The sequence below is a fragment of the Tachyglossus aculeatus genome, chromosome 8 (genome assembly GCF_015852505.1).
Source record: "Tachyglossus aculeatus isolate mTacAcu1 chromosome 8, mTacAcu1.pri, whole genome shotgun sequence".
Classification (NCBI taxonomy): domain Eukaryota; kingdom Metazoa; phylum Chordata; class Mammalia; order Monotremata; family Tachyglossidae; genus Tachyglossus; species Tachyglossus aculeatus.
Window position 1 is genome coordinate 11,881,092 of NC_052073.1, and position 18,989 is coordinate 11,900,080.

Consider the following 18,989-nt stretch of genomic DNA (forward strand, 5'->3'; position numbering starts at 1 on the left):
AAGAGGAGCAGGAGGAGGAGAGGAGGGGGAGGAGGAGGAGGAGTTTGTTAATGTTCAGTTGGTTCGGGGGATCGATGTTTGCTGGCATCGCCTCGCCCTGCCTGTGGGTGTGCATGGGTGTGATGTGTGTGTGTGTATGTGTGTGATGTGTGTGTGTGTGTGTGTGTGACAGTGTGTGCGAATTGGCGATTTCCTGCCTGTCCAAACGTCCCCTCGTCCTGTCTGTCCCCCGTCCCTCCCAGGCTGCCATCTGACAGCAGCCCCGGCCCTGCGGCCCCATCTCGGCCCTGCCCTGCCCCGCCCCGCCCCGCCCCACCCCATCCCATCCCATCCCACCCCCCCTACACAAATCCGCCATAGACAGCAGCGAGGAGGAGGAGGAGGAGGAGGAGGAAGGGAAAGAGAGGAGGAAGGAGGAGGAGGAGGAGGAGGAGGAAGAGGAGGAGAAAAGCTACTACCTTTCCCGGGCTGCCTTATCTTTCCGCGTGTGCGTGCTGGGGGTGCGTGTGTGCCTGCACGGTTCCTCTCGTTTCATCCCGGTCTTGGATGTTTAATAAAGAAATCAAGTGTCTCCACAGTCCCCCCCAAAAAAGAGAAAAAAGGGGGTGGTGGTGGTGGCGGTGGCGGGGTAGGGGGGGCGGGGGGGAGGGGAAGGGGCCACACACCAGCCGGCACCACCACCACCGGCACCACCGGCACCACCACCTCATCCTCCAACAACAACAACAACAACAACATAGACAGGCTTTTTCTTATCCGTTTAGTGGAGGGACGACCCTCAGTGAGAGCGAAAAGAGGCAGAGAAGGCAGAGACGAGGCACGGAGCTCCCCAGCTGCTCGGGTCTGGGGACAGAAGTGAGATTGGAGAAAGTAGAGCGATGCCAAGAAGGAAACAGCAGGCACCCAAACGGGCTGCAGGTAAGCCGAGCTCTCTCTCTGTCTCTCTTTCTTTCTCCCTCTGCACTTTGCAGTTTGGGGCTCTTGCTCTCCACTTTCCTTCTCCTCCCACTTTCTTCACTCTCCTGTCCGTCCCCCCCTCCCCCCCCCAAAAAAGAACATCCCCCCTTTTCTGGGTTTATCTGCTCCTTTTCCACTTCTCGACCTTCCCACCTTTGCCCCCTCCTTGTCACCCCCTTCCCCATCCCTTTGTAACTCCGGGCGTTTGGGAGTCCTCACCCCCTTCCCATTTCCCCCCAAGGAGAGGGAAACCGATCATGGAGATAGATAGATAGAGGTCCCAACCTATTCCCTCCTCCCCAGTGTCCTGAAAACCCTCCTACTTGGGGGACAACTGGCATTTCTTCCCTCCCAAACTCTCCCCACGCACCCTTCCCCTTCCAAAGAGTCCCTGCCCTAACTTTCTTCCAGTTTCTTTCCATCCTACTTCGTGCTCCTCTCCTATTCCAAGTTTGGGGGTTCTCTCTGAACCTCTTCCACCCCCTCCACCCCCTTTTCCCACCGTTAACGCTTCGGTGGGAAAGTAGGGCTTTAACCCCTTTTTGAGGCTGTTAGGTGCCAGGCAGTTAGGGACTGGTAGGGCATGGAAACGGTGGCGTCTCCCTTTGATCGTCATGGTGAAAACTGTAACAGGAAACCCAAGGAACACTTTGAATGTGTTATAAAAGGACCCATGTTTTCGAATCAACTGACCTGCCAAACCTATTTAAAAAAAAAAAAATGCCCGGTGGAAACAAAAATCGGTTACAGATAGATTTGGCCAGAGAGGAAAGTAGTTTTGAACTTTTGTAAATGTGTTCCGCTTTGGATTTTTTAAAAATGTTTGTTATTTTTTGTTAGGAGATGATAGAAACGGAGTACAATGAGCCTTTGAAAGAGTTTGCTTTTAGGTTGCCTAATTGCTTTTTTAATAGTATGCCGGGGTTTTGTTTCTGGGAAGTGCAATATGAAAGTTCATTTTTCTCCTGCCAGACCCACCCACTGAAAAATCAGCTTTCCAGTTGATTGCCAGCTTTGATTTGACATTTGATTGATCACCTGTCATCTTGCTGCCTTTGATCTATTCATTCTTGATATATATCAATAAATCACTCACCATGGTAACCCAAGTGCTTGTGACGCAAGGCTTGCCCTCTAGATTCTCTTAGCCAGACATGCACAATTATTATCTTGTTTGGCTTTTAATGTGGGCGGTTTTTATTTCTTTGTGTCCCGAGTAAGATCCGTGCTTTAAAGAAAAGCAAAGTTTTTCGGTTTTGGTTTTTTTTTTTTTTTGACTTAGGGATCATGAGAGTAGTTGTCTTACCGATATTCGCGCATTTTTCCCCCTTACCACACAGAACAAAACATGTGGGCAAGTTCAGTGATCCACTTGAAATAAGTTTGAAAAGTAACGGCTTGGGGGGAATCAAAGGTGGGTAGAGATTTGTGGCAAAAGGATATTTTTCATGTATATAGCCGTGGCTAATTTACCTACGTGTAATCCCAACCTCACATGTTATTACCTGATTTTAGCCCAGGAAACTGCACAGGACATGCTCTGGGAAGACGATTGGCGTGTCTTCCGAGGGGAGATTCATTCATTCAATCGTATTTATTGAGCGCTTCCCCTTTTTTTCTAACTACAGTAGGTTAGGTGGAGTAGCACAGACCCGGGTCCTTTGAAAGAAGGATATCTGTGCCCTATTTGGTTGTTTTCCTCAGAAGGAGATAACTCATATGGTGAAACACTGCTCGCTCAGTAAGTTATGTAGTTTCTTCAACATCCGAGGCCTCGTTAGAGATCATTGCTCCGTCTTTTTGCTTGTACCTGAATGATCGGAGATTTGATTCACTTTATTTTTCAACTCAGATTTCTTATCTGACCAAGGTAAAATCCGGTATGCCCAAATGGGGAAGTGGAGTATAGATCTCCGATTAGTTAAGGAAATAGAAGAATTCAGTTAGTTAGGTTATCATAGATAACATCCTTATTGTTGTCCTGTGAGAGATCCCTGGGCTGAAGTCCAGCAAGAAGTGATGTTGCCCTGAAAATTACCCTTTTTTTTTTTTTCCTTTCTTGTTCCGGTAAGGGCCCTTGACAACTAGGCAGTAATTTAAATTACCAGAATGGCTGGACGAGTCTCTTTCAGTCTGCTCATTACAAAAGTGCATTGCTCAGAATCGCACTACTTTGATTATATTTATTCTCTGATCAATGAGGTTTCAGGTGTATGGAATATAATCCTATACTGCATTATTTAAATTAGACCCATTTCATCAAGTCAGAGTCTATGGGTATTTTTTAATCAGTTTACATGCTCAGAACTTGTGCCTGTAGTTTCAATTTCTTGGCCTGTTAAGGGTTCTGAATTTAGCTTTCACTTTCATAGATAATATTTGGATCCTATTTTTCATAGGGGTGGGGAAATCCTGTAATTACACTTGAACTGAAAGTGAATTTCACATCAAGAAGAAGACTCTTTTTGTCGCTTTGATTTTCAGAATTTTTTGAAAAAGCAGGCACTTCGAAATCATCCTTCCCCACATTCAAAGCCATCCATGCAGTCCACCGTATCAGTTGAGGTACACCGAAGAAAAGTTTGCCACTTTGGATTTCTGTACCCAGTTAACATCCAGTGAAAGGACAACGATGGGGAGAAACCTGCCCTTGCCTGCTTTGGTCATTTCTTAAAAATTAAATACTCTGCCCAACTGAAAATAATTACTACCCTGCACTAACTTTGAAAGCAGAGTTCTAGGATGATTAATGAATAATGAGAAACTTAGAAAGAACAGGCAAGTGAACCTGCAGTCAAGTCCTGCTGTTCGGTACCGATCTCTCCACTGGAATATACGTGGCGATTTTACCTCTTTGTAATAGTAACTTTAAACCCTTGGTTTCTAGACCAGGCCTAGTAGCTTTATGATAGAAGAGACATTGCCGTTAGATAATTGAGGTACAGCGTCTGAATAACAGTAATTTTAGGTCCTTTTTTTAAAAAAAAAAGTTAAATTCACTTCAACAAGGCAGCAAATATCACCATATCAAGTGTAGGTTTGCGTTCTCCTAATATAAATTCCCTCAGAAACAGTGTAGTTCTTAACTTTCACTATCATTTGGGTAATTTTTAAGATGTTTTTCCTTAATGGGATTGTAATTCTAGATGATATTGCATTGTTATCGTTACTTGTGAAACTCACTCTCAGCTCTGTATAGCAGGACACCAAAGTACTGTAAAGTTTTGCTTTTTACTATGCTCAATTCCACATGCTTCACCTTCCCTTGAAATCCAGTCAGTTTTTGAGGTGGAAGTGTGCCTGAAATCCACAAACGTCTGCCTTGCCCTCCCTAAAATTCTGGACCGGGTTGGAGGGCGGACAGAAAGAGGCTTGAAAAAGGAAGAGCAGTTTGAGTCACTACTATTGCCAGGGATAGGAAGTGGCTCTTGGACACAATCGTACAGTAGTAATTCCTTGAACATTTCCTATCCCTACCTCAGCTCGCCTAGATGTGCAACTGCGAATCACTACTTTGCTCTTAAGGTGAACAAACAAAAATCTGGACGCAGTTCATTTTAATGCATTTTTTTTCTAAAAGACTTGATGCTTTTTTTCTGTGCTGTCTCTCAGAGGCTATCTGACAACCTGAGCTCTAGGAAAATGCATTTACAATGAACAGCTACTATATTTATTTTGTTTATTTAATATGGAGATGAATAATGCAGATTTTGTTTTCATGAATGTCCTTGTGTGGCAGTAAACATAAGACTATTAGCAATCATTACTTAAAAGTTGCAATTTGCACCTTAATAGCACAGGTTATTTAAATGGAAACATATTCAGCAGGGACAGTCTTGCCTACTGCAGTGGGGATAGACTAGCTGACCTGCTAGGTTTTTTTTTTCCACTTTCTTAGTATCCATGGCTCTGGGATTAAAAGGTGCGATATGAGCAGTGATCACTGAGAGCAAGAATCACAACTGCGTAATTTGTACATTACCTTTCCCCTTTATTTACTGGCTAAGAGAAACCAGTTTCGAGGAAATCGAAATTCGACTGGCAGGATCACTTCGTTTTTTTAAAGGTCCTCTAGAAAAACAAGTACCCATCAGAAACATCTAAATTTCTTACGTCTCAGAACCCTTTAGCTCCTCCATACTTCAGATCTCTGACAGTTGACTACAGAAGCTAAGGTGTCCATAAACAAGAAGAGCCCTTAGTGTGCTGGTTAATTAAAGCTGGTCCTTAATATGTCTGCTCCCAGCTAAAGCATACACCAAATTAGCCGCCATTCAAATTGCATTTTATATCTGAATTGATTGTTAAATGGTCCCTTACCCCCGCCCCCGGATTCCCCTTTTCCTCTTTCCCACCTCACCCTTAAAGACCAGGATTGAATGGGACATCTCAAAAGCCCATTTGTTTTAGTCATTTATTGATTTCATTTTTAATCTGCCATATCAGGACACAATACATTAACCCTCATCGGTAGATTACAAGTGACGGGGAGTTCAGGCACAGGCCTTGTAAAATCAAGGGCACTTCCCCGGAGTCTCCCTTAATTAAATGAAAACTTTTCCTGGTTTCTTTTGGAAAATATTATGATTGCCTATTTCCCTTTTCTTTCTGGAATTCTGTCCTCTTAAATTCCTTTAACCCCGCCCATCTACTTTTAACTCCAAACTGGTCCTCCATCGTTCCACCGTTTGAGGAATCCGCCGAGAAGACAACACGTGCCACCCTGGAAGATCGCCTCTAGAAACATTGCGTTTCCTCAGCTCCCCGCACTGAGTGGTGGACTTATCCTTCTCCCGCTTTACTGCCCACCCCACTGAGCTGGAACTTTTTATCTTCACACCTTGCTCTGCCACTCTCAGGGGCTGGGGAGACTATGCTGAACTGAGCTGTAGAAATAGGGAGGACTGAAAATACCCATCACCGACTGCCCTTCTTACGCTCATCACCGGAGCCGATTTTAACAAGTCAGCCTAGGGAAAACTGGGCTTCATCCCTCTGAAAACGGAATGTATAATTAGCCGGTGCAAAATAAAATAGCGGGATAGACCTTCGTGTCCGATTAAGTCTCCGAAATTTGGAACAGTAATGTCCAAGTTAGTCCAGGCTGCGTCCGAAACAAAAGCTAGGTCGTTCTTGCCCGATTAGATTGGGATTGCCCTCTGGGATACCCCTCCGCAAAATCAAAAGTCCCACCTTAGCGTTAGACAGATTCGAGGATAGTATCATTTTTGTTTGATAGAAAGTCAGATGGAGACACATTAAGCTAACAATTAAAGGTCTCGCATCGCTTCCCTGAAGCAGTGCTTTTCCATTACATATTTAATTACCATCAAAATGAGTGATTTTTATCAATATAAAATTAGTGCTAGGCAAAAACTCCGTGAGTGAACAAAACATTCTGTTGCCTAGTGAGTTTTAAAAGCAGTTAGTCGACTTCTGGTGGCAATGCAAGTTCACTTTTCCCCCCGGTTTCTATCCGCATTTCTGAATACCTTCTGCTTACCTGCGCTGTAAATGGGCTCTGGCAATAGCGCTGGTCCGTTTCCCCTCCTTCACCAAGCGAACACTGATTTATGTAGTATGGGCATCGCCGTTTGGGTTATTTTAAAGTACAATATTTTCGAAGTAGTGGCTTAAAGAGTTGTTTTCAATTTTATAAAATCGGTAAATGATCGCCAAGGTGACCTCTGGCTAGAAGCTATTCGATTTTGGTCCCAGCCATCGTAACTTCATAATAATTACCCTCCTGGCAACGTGGGAATACCCTAATTTCTCAGAACAGAGAAAGTGCAGTGTATTATCATGACTTCAAGGGTAGCCGCATCTTGGAAACACACTGTTTCCATTATATGTACATTTCCTCTCTTACTACTGCTGACCTTTCCCTTACTGCATGAGAAACTTACGCTTAAAAGGGGGAAATGTTGAAACTGGCTTTGAGAGTAAAACATTTCTTCATTTAGAATAATGATTACAGCTTTGGGATTTTCAGACAGAATGTCCTTTTCTGTCTGATGAGAATTAATTACAGCTGTGTCTGCAAAGTGACAGGAAAAGATTCCAAAAAGAATGCACGGGGTGATGCGTGGTCTTATATTAATCTGCAGTGATCACAGTTATTAGTAGTGTTCAGTTTAGTTGAGAAATCACTCCGGGTTTATTGGAAACAGATCCTCTCAGAGGACCTCATGTGTGTGAATACAGGCAGACGGAAACAATCAGAAATGTAAATGGAAAAATTGTCTCTGATATACAGTACTTGTTTCAAAAGTGAACTCCGTGGTTGTAATGGTTTAAATCATTCAGAGGAATTTGAAAAAGCAATCTAATTAATCATTGAAAACCATTAAAAGTTCCAGTTGTCATTTTTTTCAGTCTTTCATTTTCTTTAGGTAGAGGTGTTTGTAGGGCATCCAAAAAATCCTTCAGGACGCTGAAGAAATCGCCAAAGTGATATACACATGAAAGTATTTGGGGGGCACAACGAATCTGGGTAAAGAATCTGATTAGTAGTCTAGGCACAGGGAAATTGTTTCAAATCTCCACAATTAGAAAATAGTAAAAATAATGGAAAAGCGTTGAGCGGTGGCCAGCACAGAAAATACTTAAAAAAAGTTATTTGGTAATGTTTGAAGGATTTAATAATAATAATAATAATAATAATAATAATAATGGTATTTGTTAAGCGCTTACTATGTGCAAAGCACTGCTCTAAGCGCTGGGTTTGCAATAAATCCTATTAATGCAATTCCTTTTCTAGTGTGTTATCTGTAGTGTATTATTATCTTTTAGGCAGTCACTTAGGTGACCACATACTCGACACGGTAGACTCGATTGCAGTTATTACCAAATTATTAATGACACCAATAATATTAGCCCCTCACCCTAGAGGATTGTTGAAAGACAAACCTACAGATGCTTGAAGAAAAATGTAAGGACCACCTCTGATTTCAAGCTCCAAACTTTTTTACAGAAGAAGAGGTTGAAAATAACATTGCATTTTAAACACATATCTCCTCCTGGCAAATGAGAGGCAATGAAGCAGTGACGATTTTTAAGGAGCTCTTTGGCTTTTCTTGCATCTCTCTCAAAAGACTATTTTCATTGAAGAGCTCGTTGTGTCTATGTACTGCTGCTAAGGAGGAGGCCTAATGTTTCCAGAAATCACGGTTTTCTGATCTAATGTAAATTTGGGTTAAGAAAACTCAGTTTTCTTTAGTTCCCTGTAATGATTAATATTAATTCCTTAACCAGTTGAGTGCCATTTTCAGTAGTGCTTTCCTAACTGAGACAGTACTACTCAATCAACTCAAAGCAGTTTTCCTAGGGCAATATTTATATTTGAAGTCTCTGCGAATGCATTTAACTGAGGTATACACCTACAGGATTCAAATATAAAAGCACAAACATTGCCGTGGGAAAACTGCTTTGAAATGATTGAATATTATTCTCAGTCATGAAAGCATTATTGAATATGTATATGCTATTACCATACGTATACATTATTGAGTATATACACACCAAATTTTCTCCTTGAAAGGGACAGTATTTAGTTATTGCTTTTCAATTACAATAATTATGAATAGTGGAATTAAGGTAGTTTTGGCTCAAATGGAGCCCTCTCTAATGAAATTGAAAGAAGCATCTCATATCTCATTTGAATCCCACTGCTCAGAACTATTCTGGGAACATTGAGATGGGGAGCCCAGGTTTTGGAGGGAAAAAAACCCGACTGTTGTGAGGAAGAGAAATCCACTGCTTATAAATATTTTCATGAACACTCTACTGGACTTTTTCAAATCAACTTCTCCATTGACCAGAGCTCTGAAATTGTTTGTGTCTCTCGGGAACATCTCATTTATTCCCTAGAAGGATGCAAATGGCTCCTTAGATAAGGAGAAAGTGGAATCTGTTCTGTGCATTAGGTACTATTTGGTGCAGAAGAAAATGCCCAAATGAATAGCTGTAAGTACACATTTTGCATCAGCATAGCCTCTGGCCATTTCCTCTTATTAAAAAGGTTAGAATGCAGAATTTAGAGGGGGTTTTCCCCTCGTTTTCATTGGTCTTGGAACATTTCATAACAGAGTGAAGGTGATATTACTTTTGCAACATTAAGTGAAAATAGCCATCTGTAACAGCCTTACAAAAAAACTTGGGCTCATAAACCCAGGGCCTGAAAGGGAGAATTTTAATGAAAAACTGAAAAATTAACCCAGAACAGGTCACCCAACGATTGCTACTCAATACCATCGGGGACTTTGTTACCGTGAAACTCATAAATAGATGAAGTTATTATTGGCTAGTAACAGTTTTGGTGGGCTATTAAGAGATTTTGAATTCACCTGTTCGACTCATATGAAGTAAAGCATTAAACAATGATTTCTAATGGTATTCGCTAAGTGCTTACAGCAAGCACAGTTCTAAATTCTGGAGTAGGTGCAAGTTCATCAGGTTAGACACAATCCCCGTCCCACATGGGGCTCACAGTTGAAGTTGGAGGGAGGAGGATTTAGTCCCTTTTTACTGTGTGCCAGGCACCATACTAAGTGCTGGGGTGGATGCAAGCCAATTAGGTTGGACACAGTCCCTGTCCCACATGGGGCACCCAGGCTTAATCCCCATTTTACAGATAAGGTAACTGAGGCCCAAAATAGTGAAATGACTTGCATGTGGTCAGCATAACAGCAGATGCATGGTCCAACAGGACATTGTAGCCAGTTTTTAAAGATTGTAATATCCCTTTCAGGTGGGTCTCAATAGTTGCCAATCTCCCGGAAGAGTCAAGAGCAGAGCTAGGAGATTTAGTTATCGCCTTCCTAACTCTCCAGCAAATTTGGGAGAGCAGCATGGCATAGTGGATAGCGCAGGGGCTTGGGAGGCAGAAGATCACGGATTCTAATCCTGATCCGCCGCTTGTCTGTTGTATGACCTTGTGCAAGTCACTTCACTTTTCTGTGCTTAGCTACCTCCTCTGTAAAATGGGGATTCAATACCTGTTCCCCCCTCCTACTTAGACTGTGAGCCCCATGTGACACCGAGACTGTGTCTGAGCTGGTTAACATATAATAATGACAATAATAATAATAATAATAATAATCATTAAGCACTTACTATGTGCCAGGCACTGTACTAAGTGCTGGGGTGGATACAAGCAAATTGGGTTGAACACAGTCTCTGTCCCACGTGGGGCTCACAGCCTCAATCCCCATTCTACAGATGAGGGAACTGAGGCACAGAGAAGTGAGGTGACTTGCCCAAGGTCACACAGCTGACAAGTGGTGGATCCAGGATTAGAACCCATGACCTTCTGATTCCCAGGCCTGTGCTCTATCCATTACGCCATGCTGCTTGGATCCAGCACAGTGCTTAGTACAGTGCTTACTAAGTAAGTAAGCACTTAGTAAGTAAGCTACGTGCTAAGTAAGCACGTAGTAAGCGCTTAACAAATACCACCAAAACTAGCAACTAGGAGAGGAAACATTTTCTTTCTGGCATCTCCTCCGTGGGAGCCAGATCCCCAGAGATTCTGCAGGAGCCTGCAGCACTTGTGTCCCATCTAGACATTAATATAAATAGATAAATTATGGACAGGTTCATAAGTGCTGTGTGGCTGGGTCGGGGGATGATGATGATGTTATTTGTTAAGTGCTTACTATATCCCAAGCACTGTTCTAAGCGCTGGATGAATAAAGGGAGCAAGGCAGGGTGATGCAGAAGGAAGTGGAAGAAAAGGAAATGGAGACTTAGTCAGGGAAAGCCTCTTAGAGGAGTTGTGCCTTCAGTAAGGTTTTGAAGGTGGGGAGAGTAACTGTCTGTCAGATATGAAGAGGGAGGGCGTTCTAGGCCAGAGGTAGGACATGGGCCTGAGATTGGTGGCGAGATAGAGAAGTTGAGGCTGTAAAGAACAGATGATCTGTCAGTCTTTTTTTTTTAACATGGGTAGAGAAAATAACCTCTGTTTTCTTCCTGGCAGGAGTGTGGTAAATTAAAGTTCAGGTAGGGCCTAAGAAAAATAAACTCGGGCTCAGTCTGGATGTAGTCAGTCTCTTCTCAAGCTAATCTTACTGTGCCTTGTTCTTGTCTCACTTTTGTTGCCAACCTCTTTCTTATACCCTCCTTCTTGTCCAGGACTTCCTTCTCCTTCATGTCGGCAAATATTGGTCTCCCCACCTCAAAGTTCTGCTGAAATCCCATCTCCTCCAGGACACCTTCCATAATTAATCTTTCATCTCCCTATTTCCCACCCTACCATTGCTTTAACATTTCTGGGTCTCCTCTGCACTTGAGTACTCAGATGTACACATCCATGTACCACTAAAGTACATGTCTTTATACTCTGTGGGTTCTCTCCCTCTATAATTTATTTTAATGTCTTGTCTCCCACTAGACCGTAAGGACCTTGAGGGCAGGGACAATGACTACTAACTTTATTGTACTCTCCGAAGTGCTTAGTAAGTACAGTGCTCCACACAGGGAGGCAGTCAATAAATAATCGATTGATTAGTGTCAAAGTTCACTTCAGGGCAGTGAGCCCTCTAAGAGTCTAAGGGGTTCCGCTGAGGGTGGTGAAATCCCTGATTGCTGGAGAATGGGAAGGAATCTTCTGCAGGCAACTGCCTCATCTTTCTAAAGCTGCAGAAGATTCTGTTATTCCCCTCTACTTCTTTCTCTTTTCTTCTTTCTTTATTTTCTTGTCATCTTGGTTCTTTTTCCCTCACGTCTTTCTTCCCTCTTCATTCTTTTCAAACCTTCCTATAATCAGCTTCCTACTGCCCTTCTTTTTTCCACCCTAGCATAAATGATCTTTTTCTAAATATTTTGTACTGGACCAATGAATGCATCACCAAGTATGGAATATAATTTCTTTGCGATATATATAAAGACTATGGGTTTGTGGGTAACTTGAACCAAGATTTGCGGAAGGTTAATGTGCAGAAATATATTTCTGGATCTTTTTCTGAATACCTTTATCTGCAAGAAGAGAAGCAGTGTGGTCTGACGGGTAGAGCACAGGCCTAGGAGTCAGAAGGACCTGAGTTCTAATCCCAAATATGCTACTTGCCTGCTGTGTGACCTTGGGCAAGTCAGTTCACTTCTCTGTGCCTCAGTTACTTCATCTCTAAAGTGGGGATTAAGGCTGTGAGTCCCATGTGAGACATGGACTGTGTCCAACCTGATTAGCTTGTATGTACCTCAGCGCTTAGTACAGTACAGTACCTGACACATAGTAAGTGCCTTAAAAATACCATAAAAAAGTAACCACACAAAATTTAAGCAACCCTGGAATAACATTAGATACAAATATGCCATGAATCCAAATGAGGATTTTGATACATTTTCCCTAGATTTTTCAGCAGGATTCCCAAAGGACCAAGTGTAGCTAATGTCAAATAGAATAAATTTGCAAAGTTGGGTTCCTGCATTGTTCAAACTCAAACCACCATCTTTAAACCTCAAGTCTAGTGGGAGTAGAATAATAGGATTTATAAAAGCTACTGTAACTTTCCATAGCTGCTTTCTCCCAAGTAAATTCCCATTTTATTAAACAAAAGCAAAAAAAAAAAAAAAATCAACACAACCCATATGGGGTATCTCCATTTCCTACCACATCTTTGAGGATGAGTCCATAATTCAGAGACCATTCATCTGTTCCTCATAAATCACTTGTAGAACATGACTCTTTGCAGGCAAAAAAAATATGGAACAAATGCAATTACGCTGCACCATTATTTCCTTTAACAAATGAAAAACTACACTTGGGGAATTTTCTCTTAAAGCACCTCATGATATTTGACAGAACTTCCAAAGATACCTTTTACCCCTAAGTATTTCATTTCTTGTGACACTGACATGAATACTCCGAATTTAAAGAAAAAGTAATCAAAAACAAAGGATTATCTCCAAGAGAAAAAGCAGCGCATGAAACTGAGAATTCTTTATTTGGCGCTTTGAGCAGCTCTTTTAGAAGATTTGTTGACTAGTCTTGTAAGTTCAAAAGACTTACCAGCCATGTGGTTCTTTTTTTTTTTTTAACCACCCTGTTCTGGGGACAGACACAGTGATGAAGCAAAGGGTCACCCCCTCTCCTACTTGCTTGACAAAAAGTGTTACTTGCTTTGGATAAGTCAGCATGAATGTTTCAAAGCTATAGAATATAATTTGAACAGGCCTCGCGGAAAAGAAGCCTTATAAGTTAAGCTTCCATTTATCGTGCTGTCTCATTAGGGTCAGCTGAGCAGGAAGAGTGAACGGGGTCCAGTTCATTCAGCTTTTTAGGCAAACAATTGGATGATCAGACCAGTCTGTGGGATAGCTGAAGGAAGGGGAATAGAAGCAGTGATAAGTAATCATGACCATGGAAGTGCGGGGAAATGGCCTGAGGGGGATGAGGATAGCGTGAAAAGGTTAGAGTTCTTTGGTGGATGAAAACAGAGGAAACAAGATTTAAGACTACAACGTTACCAAGGGTGCGGACAAGGTGAACATGGAATTGTTGTTCACCAAAACCCGTAACACCAGGGTTGGGGGGAAACACCTTTTGAAGCCAGAGGAAACTCTTCCTCCCACAGCAGGTGAGAAGCGTATGGAATTCATTACCACAGGAAGTCGTACAGGCCAAAAATAGCAGTCGTTTTTAAAGGAGCTTGAATAAATTCATGGATGAGAGGTCCGTAATGGACGAATAAAGAGAAAGGTAGAGACGAAGAGGTAAATGGTGGGCACGTTGGATGGTACATTCATAACTTGTAGGTTGGAGGCCCTGGAGGGCAGTTATCATACTGTTTCGCATTCAGTGATCTGTTGTCTTCTGTGGGAGTGGCAGAGCACTTGGCTGGATGGAATGGAGGACTGCTAAATATGACTTTCTTTTGTCCTTATGCAGCTATGACTGCATTATATGTAAAGTAATGATTTGCAGGATGGGTTTTTATTAAAGGTATTTGTAAAGCACTTACTATGTGCCAGTCACTGTACTAAGTCCTGGGGTAAAGAAGGTCCTGGGTTCTTATCCCAACTCTGCCACATGTCTGCTGTGTGACCTTGGGCAAGTCACTTCACTTCCCTGGGCCCCAGTTACCTCATCTGGAAAATGGGGATTGAGACTTTGAGCCCCACGTGGGACAGGGACTACATCCAACTGGATTTCCTTGTATCCATCCGGGTGCTTAGCACAGGGCCTGTCACATAGTAAGTGCTTAACAAATAACATCATTATTATTACTCTTACACAAGCTAATCAGGTTGGATACGGTCCATGCCCCAAATGGGGCTCACGGTCTTAATCCCCTTTTTAAAGATGAGGTTACCTGAGGCACAGAGAAGTGAAGTGACTTGCCTAAGATCACACAACAGGCAAGCGGTGCAGTCAGGATCAAAACCACCCAGGTTTGAGCTCTATCCACTAGGCCAAGCTGCTTCTAGGGAGCAGGGTAGAGATTGTATATCTGAAAAGAGATATCAAGAATAGTGGGAAGAGATGGAGAGGCCCACCACTCACATGAATAGTTAAGAGTGGAAGTCAGGTTTTCTGACACCTGACAAAATGTTCCCCCTAGTAGAAGGGGGAAACTCTGAATTATAATATCATTTCTGACAGCAGAAAGAAGAGAGCCATACGCCCCCCACCCCCCAAAAAAATGAAGAGCTGTCCTCTTAAAAGGCCAAAAATATGATTTTTTTTAAAGTGTAAATTTTATAGTATTTTTAAGTTTCTTGGGGGATCCAGGGAACAAGTTGAATCATAGTAGCAAACTAAATAAGATCAAGAACTGTGATCAAGGACTTTTAGACTGTGAGCCCACTGTTGGGTAGGTAATGTCTCTATATGTTGCCAACTTGTACTTCCCAAGCGCTTAGTACAGTGCTCTGCACACGGTAAGCGCTCAATAAATACGATTGATTGAAGGAGTGTTCAGATAAATTAGGATAACCAAATCTAACCCCTGCTCCACCACTTGTCTTCTGTGTGACCGTGGGCAAGTCAGTTAACTTCTATGTGCCTCAGTTCCCTCAACTGTAAAGATTAAGAGCGTGAGCCTCATGTGGGTCATGGGCTGAGTTCACCCTGATTATCCCATATTTACCCCAGCTCTTAATAATAATAATTATGGTATTTGTTCATCGCTTACTATGTGCCAGGCACTTTCCTAAGCACTGGGGTGAATACAAACAAATCGAGTTGGAGTTGGATACAGCCCCTGTCCCACGTGGAGCGTACAGTCTCAATCCCCATTTTACAGATGAGGTAACTGAGGCACAGAGAAGTTAAGTGACTTGTCCAAGATCACACAGCGGACAAGTGACAGAGTCAGAATTAGAACCCATGACCTTCTGACTGCCAAGCCTGTTCTCTATCCATTAGACCGTGCTGCCTGGTATAAGGTGCTTAACAAATACTAGTAAAACAAAACAAAAGAAAGACAAAGACAAAATTGAGTTTGACTAGCATAGACAATGCAAGAGAAAGGATCTTGTTTTTGTTTTTTTCAGTGAGCCAAAATAACCTCAGTTCTGCTTGGTGATTCAGATACCTTGCACTTAGGTGCCTGAAACTTACTGACCTATCTAAACCTATAGCTAGAAATCCCACTAGAAATCTAATAACATAATTTTCTTGTGGGATTTTGATCTTCTTAGATGATCCCAAGGGATCAACTTAATTGGAGTTCTTCTTTTGGCATAATTATTATTATTATTGTTATTATTATTACTACTTGGATGGGCTGTGTGGTTTTTCATATGCATTCCCTGAATGGGTTCAGGGTTTCAGAGACAAATCAAGGAACAGAAAAACAGTGATTCCAACACGTATTAAAAACTTTAAAAACAGAACCCGTTCTTAAGATTACGGGAGGTGGAAAAAAAAACTGAGGAAAAGGAGCAAAAATTTGATAGACACATAATGTTGCACAATTGCGTCGTTGTCTTCCCGTACTTATTTTCAGTTTTTTGTCATTTTATGATTCAGGTTCAACAAATATACATTCTTTGAGGAATTATTTACTGTAAAGATAGTTACGCCATGAACATCTGTGTTTCCAATTGCTTAGGCTAAAAATAATTGACCAAATACATCATAAATGGCTTTTAAGGAATAATTTTAAATTACCGCCTTTAGAGGAGCAAAAAGTCAGTATTCTTTTTATGTGGAATTCTGAAGTTTTTATAGTTACCATTGTGTTTTATATTTTCTCTTTTTATCCTTATTATCTTTTGTGGGAAACTCTGATTATGTGGAAATTTGTCCAAAGAATATGCAAAGTAGCTCTGAGTGTCAGCATTGGTTTTGGAAATTTCTCAAAAGATAGGGTTATATTTCAGCCAATATCCTCATTTAGGAATAGGTTAACAATTCCAAATTATAACATCTATACAATGTAACCTCATAAATTTATTTTTTTTCAGTGATGTAATGGGGATATTGACCTGGAGTTTGTAAATGTTCCCTACTCACTATGTTCTCCAGGGCCTCGTAACCTTCTAGACAGTGTTTTATATTCCCTGATTAAAATGTAACATAGTCGTGCATTTCCTGTGCAGTGACCTGTTAGTACTCACAGACAGAACATTTTAAAGAACAGTTATGAAGACATTTCCAAATGTGTACTGTAACATGTGAAATTTTTACAAAGGCCTGATTTTTGTTTGAATTTGTAGTTACCATTCAAATAGTGCATTGGTTTAAGTATTTCATCTCTAACTGTACTGCAAACTCCACTGGAGAATCATTTGTTTTTTGACTCTAGTATTTTAGTTTCAAACTGCTGGTCTATGGGGAGCTGAATTATCTGAATTAGAAAAGCGACTATATAGCTTTTGGTAACTATGCTTGCAGAAATCCCCTAAGATAAAAAACAATAATAATGGATAACCACAACTTTAGCAAAAATGGGCTTTTTATATTTCTCTCAATTTTGAAAACAACAGCTGTGATGGATTATAAATTTGGTCAATAAAATTGGGGATTGTGATTTTGCATAGAAGCTATTCACACTAAAGGACTACAGTTCTCATGCCTATTTAACTAGTCTGAAGGCAAATGAGAGCTGGAGGATTGGAGGATGACCACACCGACCATTCTGGGTAGAATTTATTTAATATCATATATATATGTAGATAGATAAATTTACATATATAGAAATAATAAAGTCATCGGGTAAAAGTTTTTCCAAAAATTAAGTCCCAGAGTGGGGCAGAAGTGTTTGTATGTCTGCAGTTCTTTGTTTAATTTTGAAAATGTAAGCTCCGGGGGTAAAACTGTGGCTCACAAGACTATGAGCCCCATGTGGGACAGGGACTGTGTCCAACCTGATTAACTTGTATCTACTCCAGTACTTAGAACAGTGCTTGACATGTAGTGAGCACTTAAAAAATGCCGTAACAATAGGAAGTGAGGCCACCGTGTTGCCCCAAAGAGATGGATGATGATGATTCAAGGCACTGCCTTTGAACCATCAAATTACAGAGTTTCTCCCTGACTTCACTTCCTCATCAGTGGTAGGGGTAAGGCTGTGTTTTGTAAAATTCTGATCGTTGTAAGGTCCAAGTTTCCACTTAGAGGTGGTGCTGAGGGGGAAATAGGAAAACCTTCCCTAGAAACTACATTTTCCAGAATCCTCTGGGAGTAAGGGCCAGTCAAGCCAGGTGGGGCCCTTTAAATTGATGCAAATCACCTGCTCTTTCTTCTGGTTTTGTCTGCGAGTTTAGTCTCTGCTTGTTTCGCAGAGTAACTGCACTAGTAGTTTTGTCAAGGATCCTGGCATGTGCTATTTGTGAGTACACCATTTCAAAGCTTGGTCTGTCATATTTAAGAACCTTTTCTTATAAAAATAGAAGAGGTTGTGAGTTTACAGAAAGAAGCTTGTATACCTAGGGATGTTTGCTGACTTGGTCCGGGCTTTCTTCCCCTCACCTTTCTATACTGCAATATTCAACTTTTTTCTCCCCTTCAGTTTGGTGTATTTGGGAATCGGTAGCCTATCTTTTTTTTTTTTTTAGACTTCTCTGCCAGTAACTTCAGCTGGCTAGTTGTCCCTGAGAACTGAATGGCCTAATCACAGAAGTCCTATGGTTTATTATCACACTCAGAGATTTTAAGGGAGCAAAAGTGGAACTATTTGTTTAAAGGGAATCCTTAGATTTACTACCCAGCCAGTTCCTGAAAATTACAACTCTGGTTACAACAAGGTTTGTGCACATATAGCAAGCTACCACATTTGCTATTCTCTTAATCCTTTAATGATTGAGTTAGAAATGAATTACTCTTTGTAAGATTTAATTTACTCACTGTGTGTCTGTAATAGGCCACACCATAGACATTATTGTATTTCAGAGCCTTGGTGAGAATTTTTCTTTAGTTTGATCAGGAGTTACAGGTGTGTTGTGCAGAGGTTTCATGAATTGCAATATGCAAGCAAGAGAGTTGTTTTAAGGCAAAGAAAGAAATGATCCTTAGGTTGTTTCTAGTCAGTATCACTAGGCAATTGGGCTTGCAAAATATCTGGCAAACAGATGCAGCTCCCCATTTGAGACACTCAGTGTCTTCAAGAGTTAGTAGCTTGTAAAAAAAAGTCAGTTGTGTCAGCCAAAATTCCAATTTTACATTTCAGTTACAACCTAAATGTCAGCAAGGGCCTTGAGAGAGTCTCTCCAAATGAGTAGAATATGGAGAAGGTTAATCCATAAAATCCAGGAGACAATCCGTATTTACTGGTGTAAGTGTCTCCCCTTCGTAATTCTCTCCCCCCTCCCTATTATTAAGGAGGAAATAAAATATGATTAGATTGTAAGATCCTTGAGGGCAGGGATGGTTTCTACACCTCTATTGTATTGTACTTCCCCAAGCATTTAGTACAGTGATTTGTTTTCCTACAGATCCATTTTATCCATGTTTCTCTAGTGCTTGTTTGCCCATTCACCTCCACAGCAAACAGAAGTTCCTTACCATTGGCTCTGAAGCACTCAATCACTTGGACCCGTCCTACCTTACCTCTCTGATTTCCTACTCATTCAATCATATCTACTGAGCG

General features: G+C 41.4%; 1 protein-coding gene across 5 annotated transcripts in view; it reads left to right on the forward strand.

Moving 5' to 3' along the window:
* TSHZ2 (teashirt zinc finger homeobox 2) overlaps positions 1 to 18,989 on the forward strand; it is a 380,154-nt gene that overhangs the window by 184 nt on the left and 360,981 nt on the right. For 3 of the 5 annotated variants that reach the window (XM_038750106.1, XM_038750107.1, XM_038750102.1), the window contains exon 1: positions 697 to 918. In XM_038750106.1, the coding sequence (XP_038606034.1) occupies positions 879 to 918 (40 nt within the window). In that variant the 5' untranslated portion in view covers positions 697 to 878. Of the gene's footprint in view, positions 1 to 426; positions 501 to 696; positions 919 to 18,989 lie in introns of those variants that run through there. The other 2 variants (XM_038750104.1, XM_038750105.1) reach the window with 2 other exon arrangements.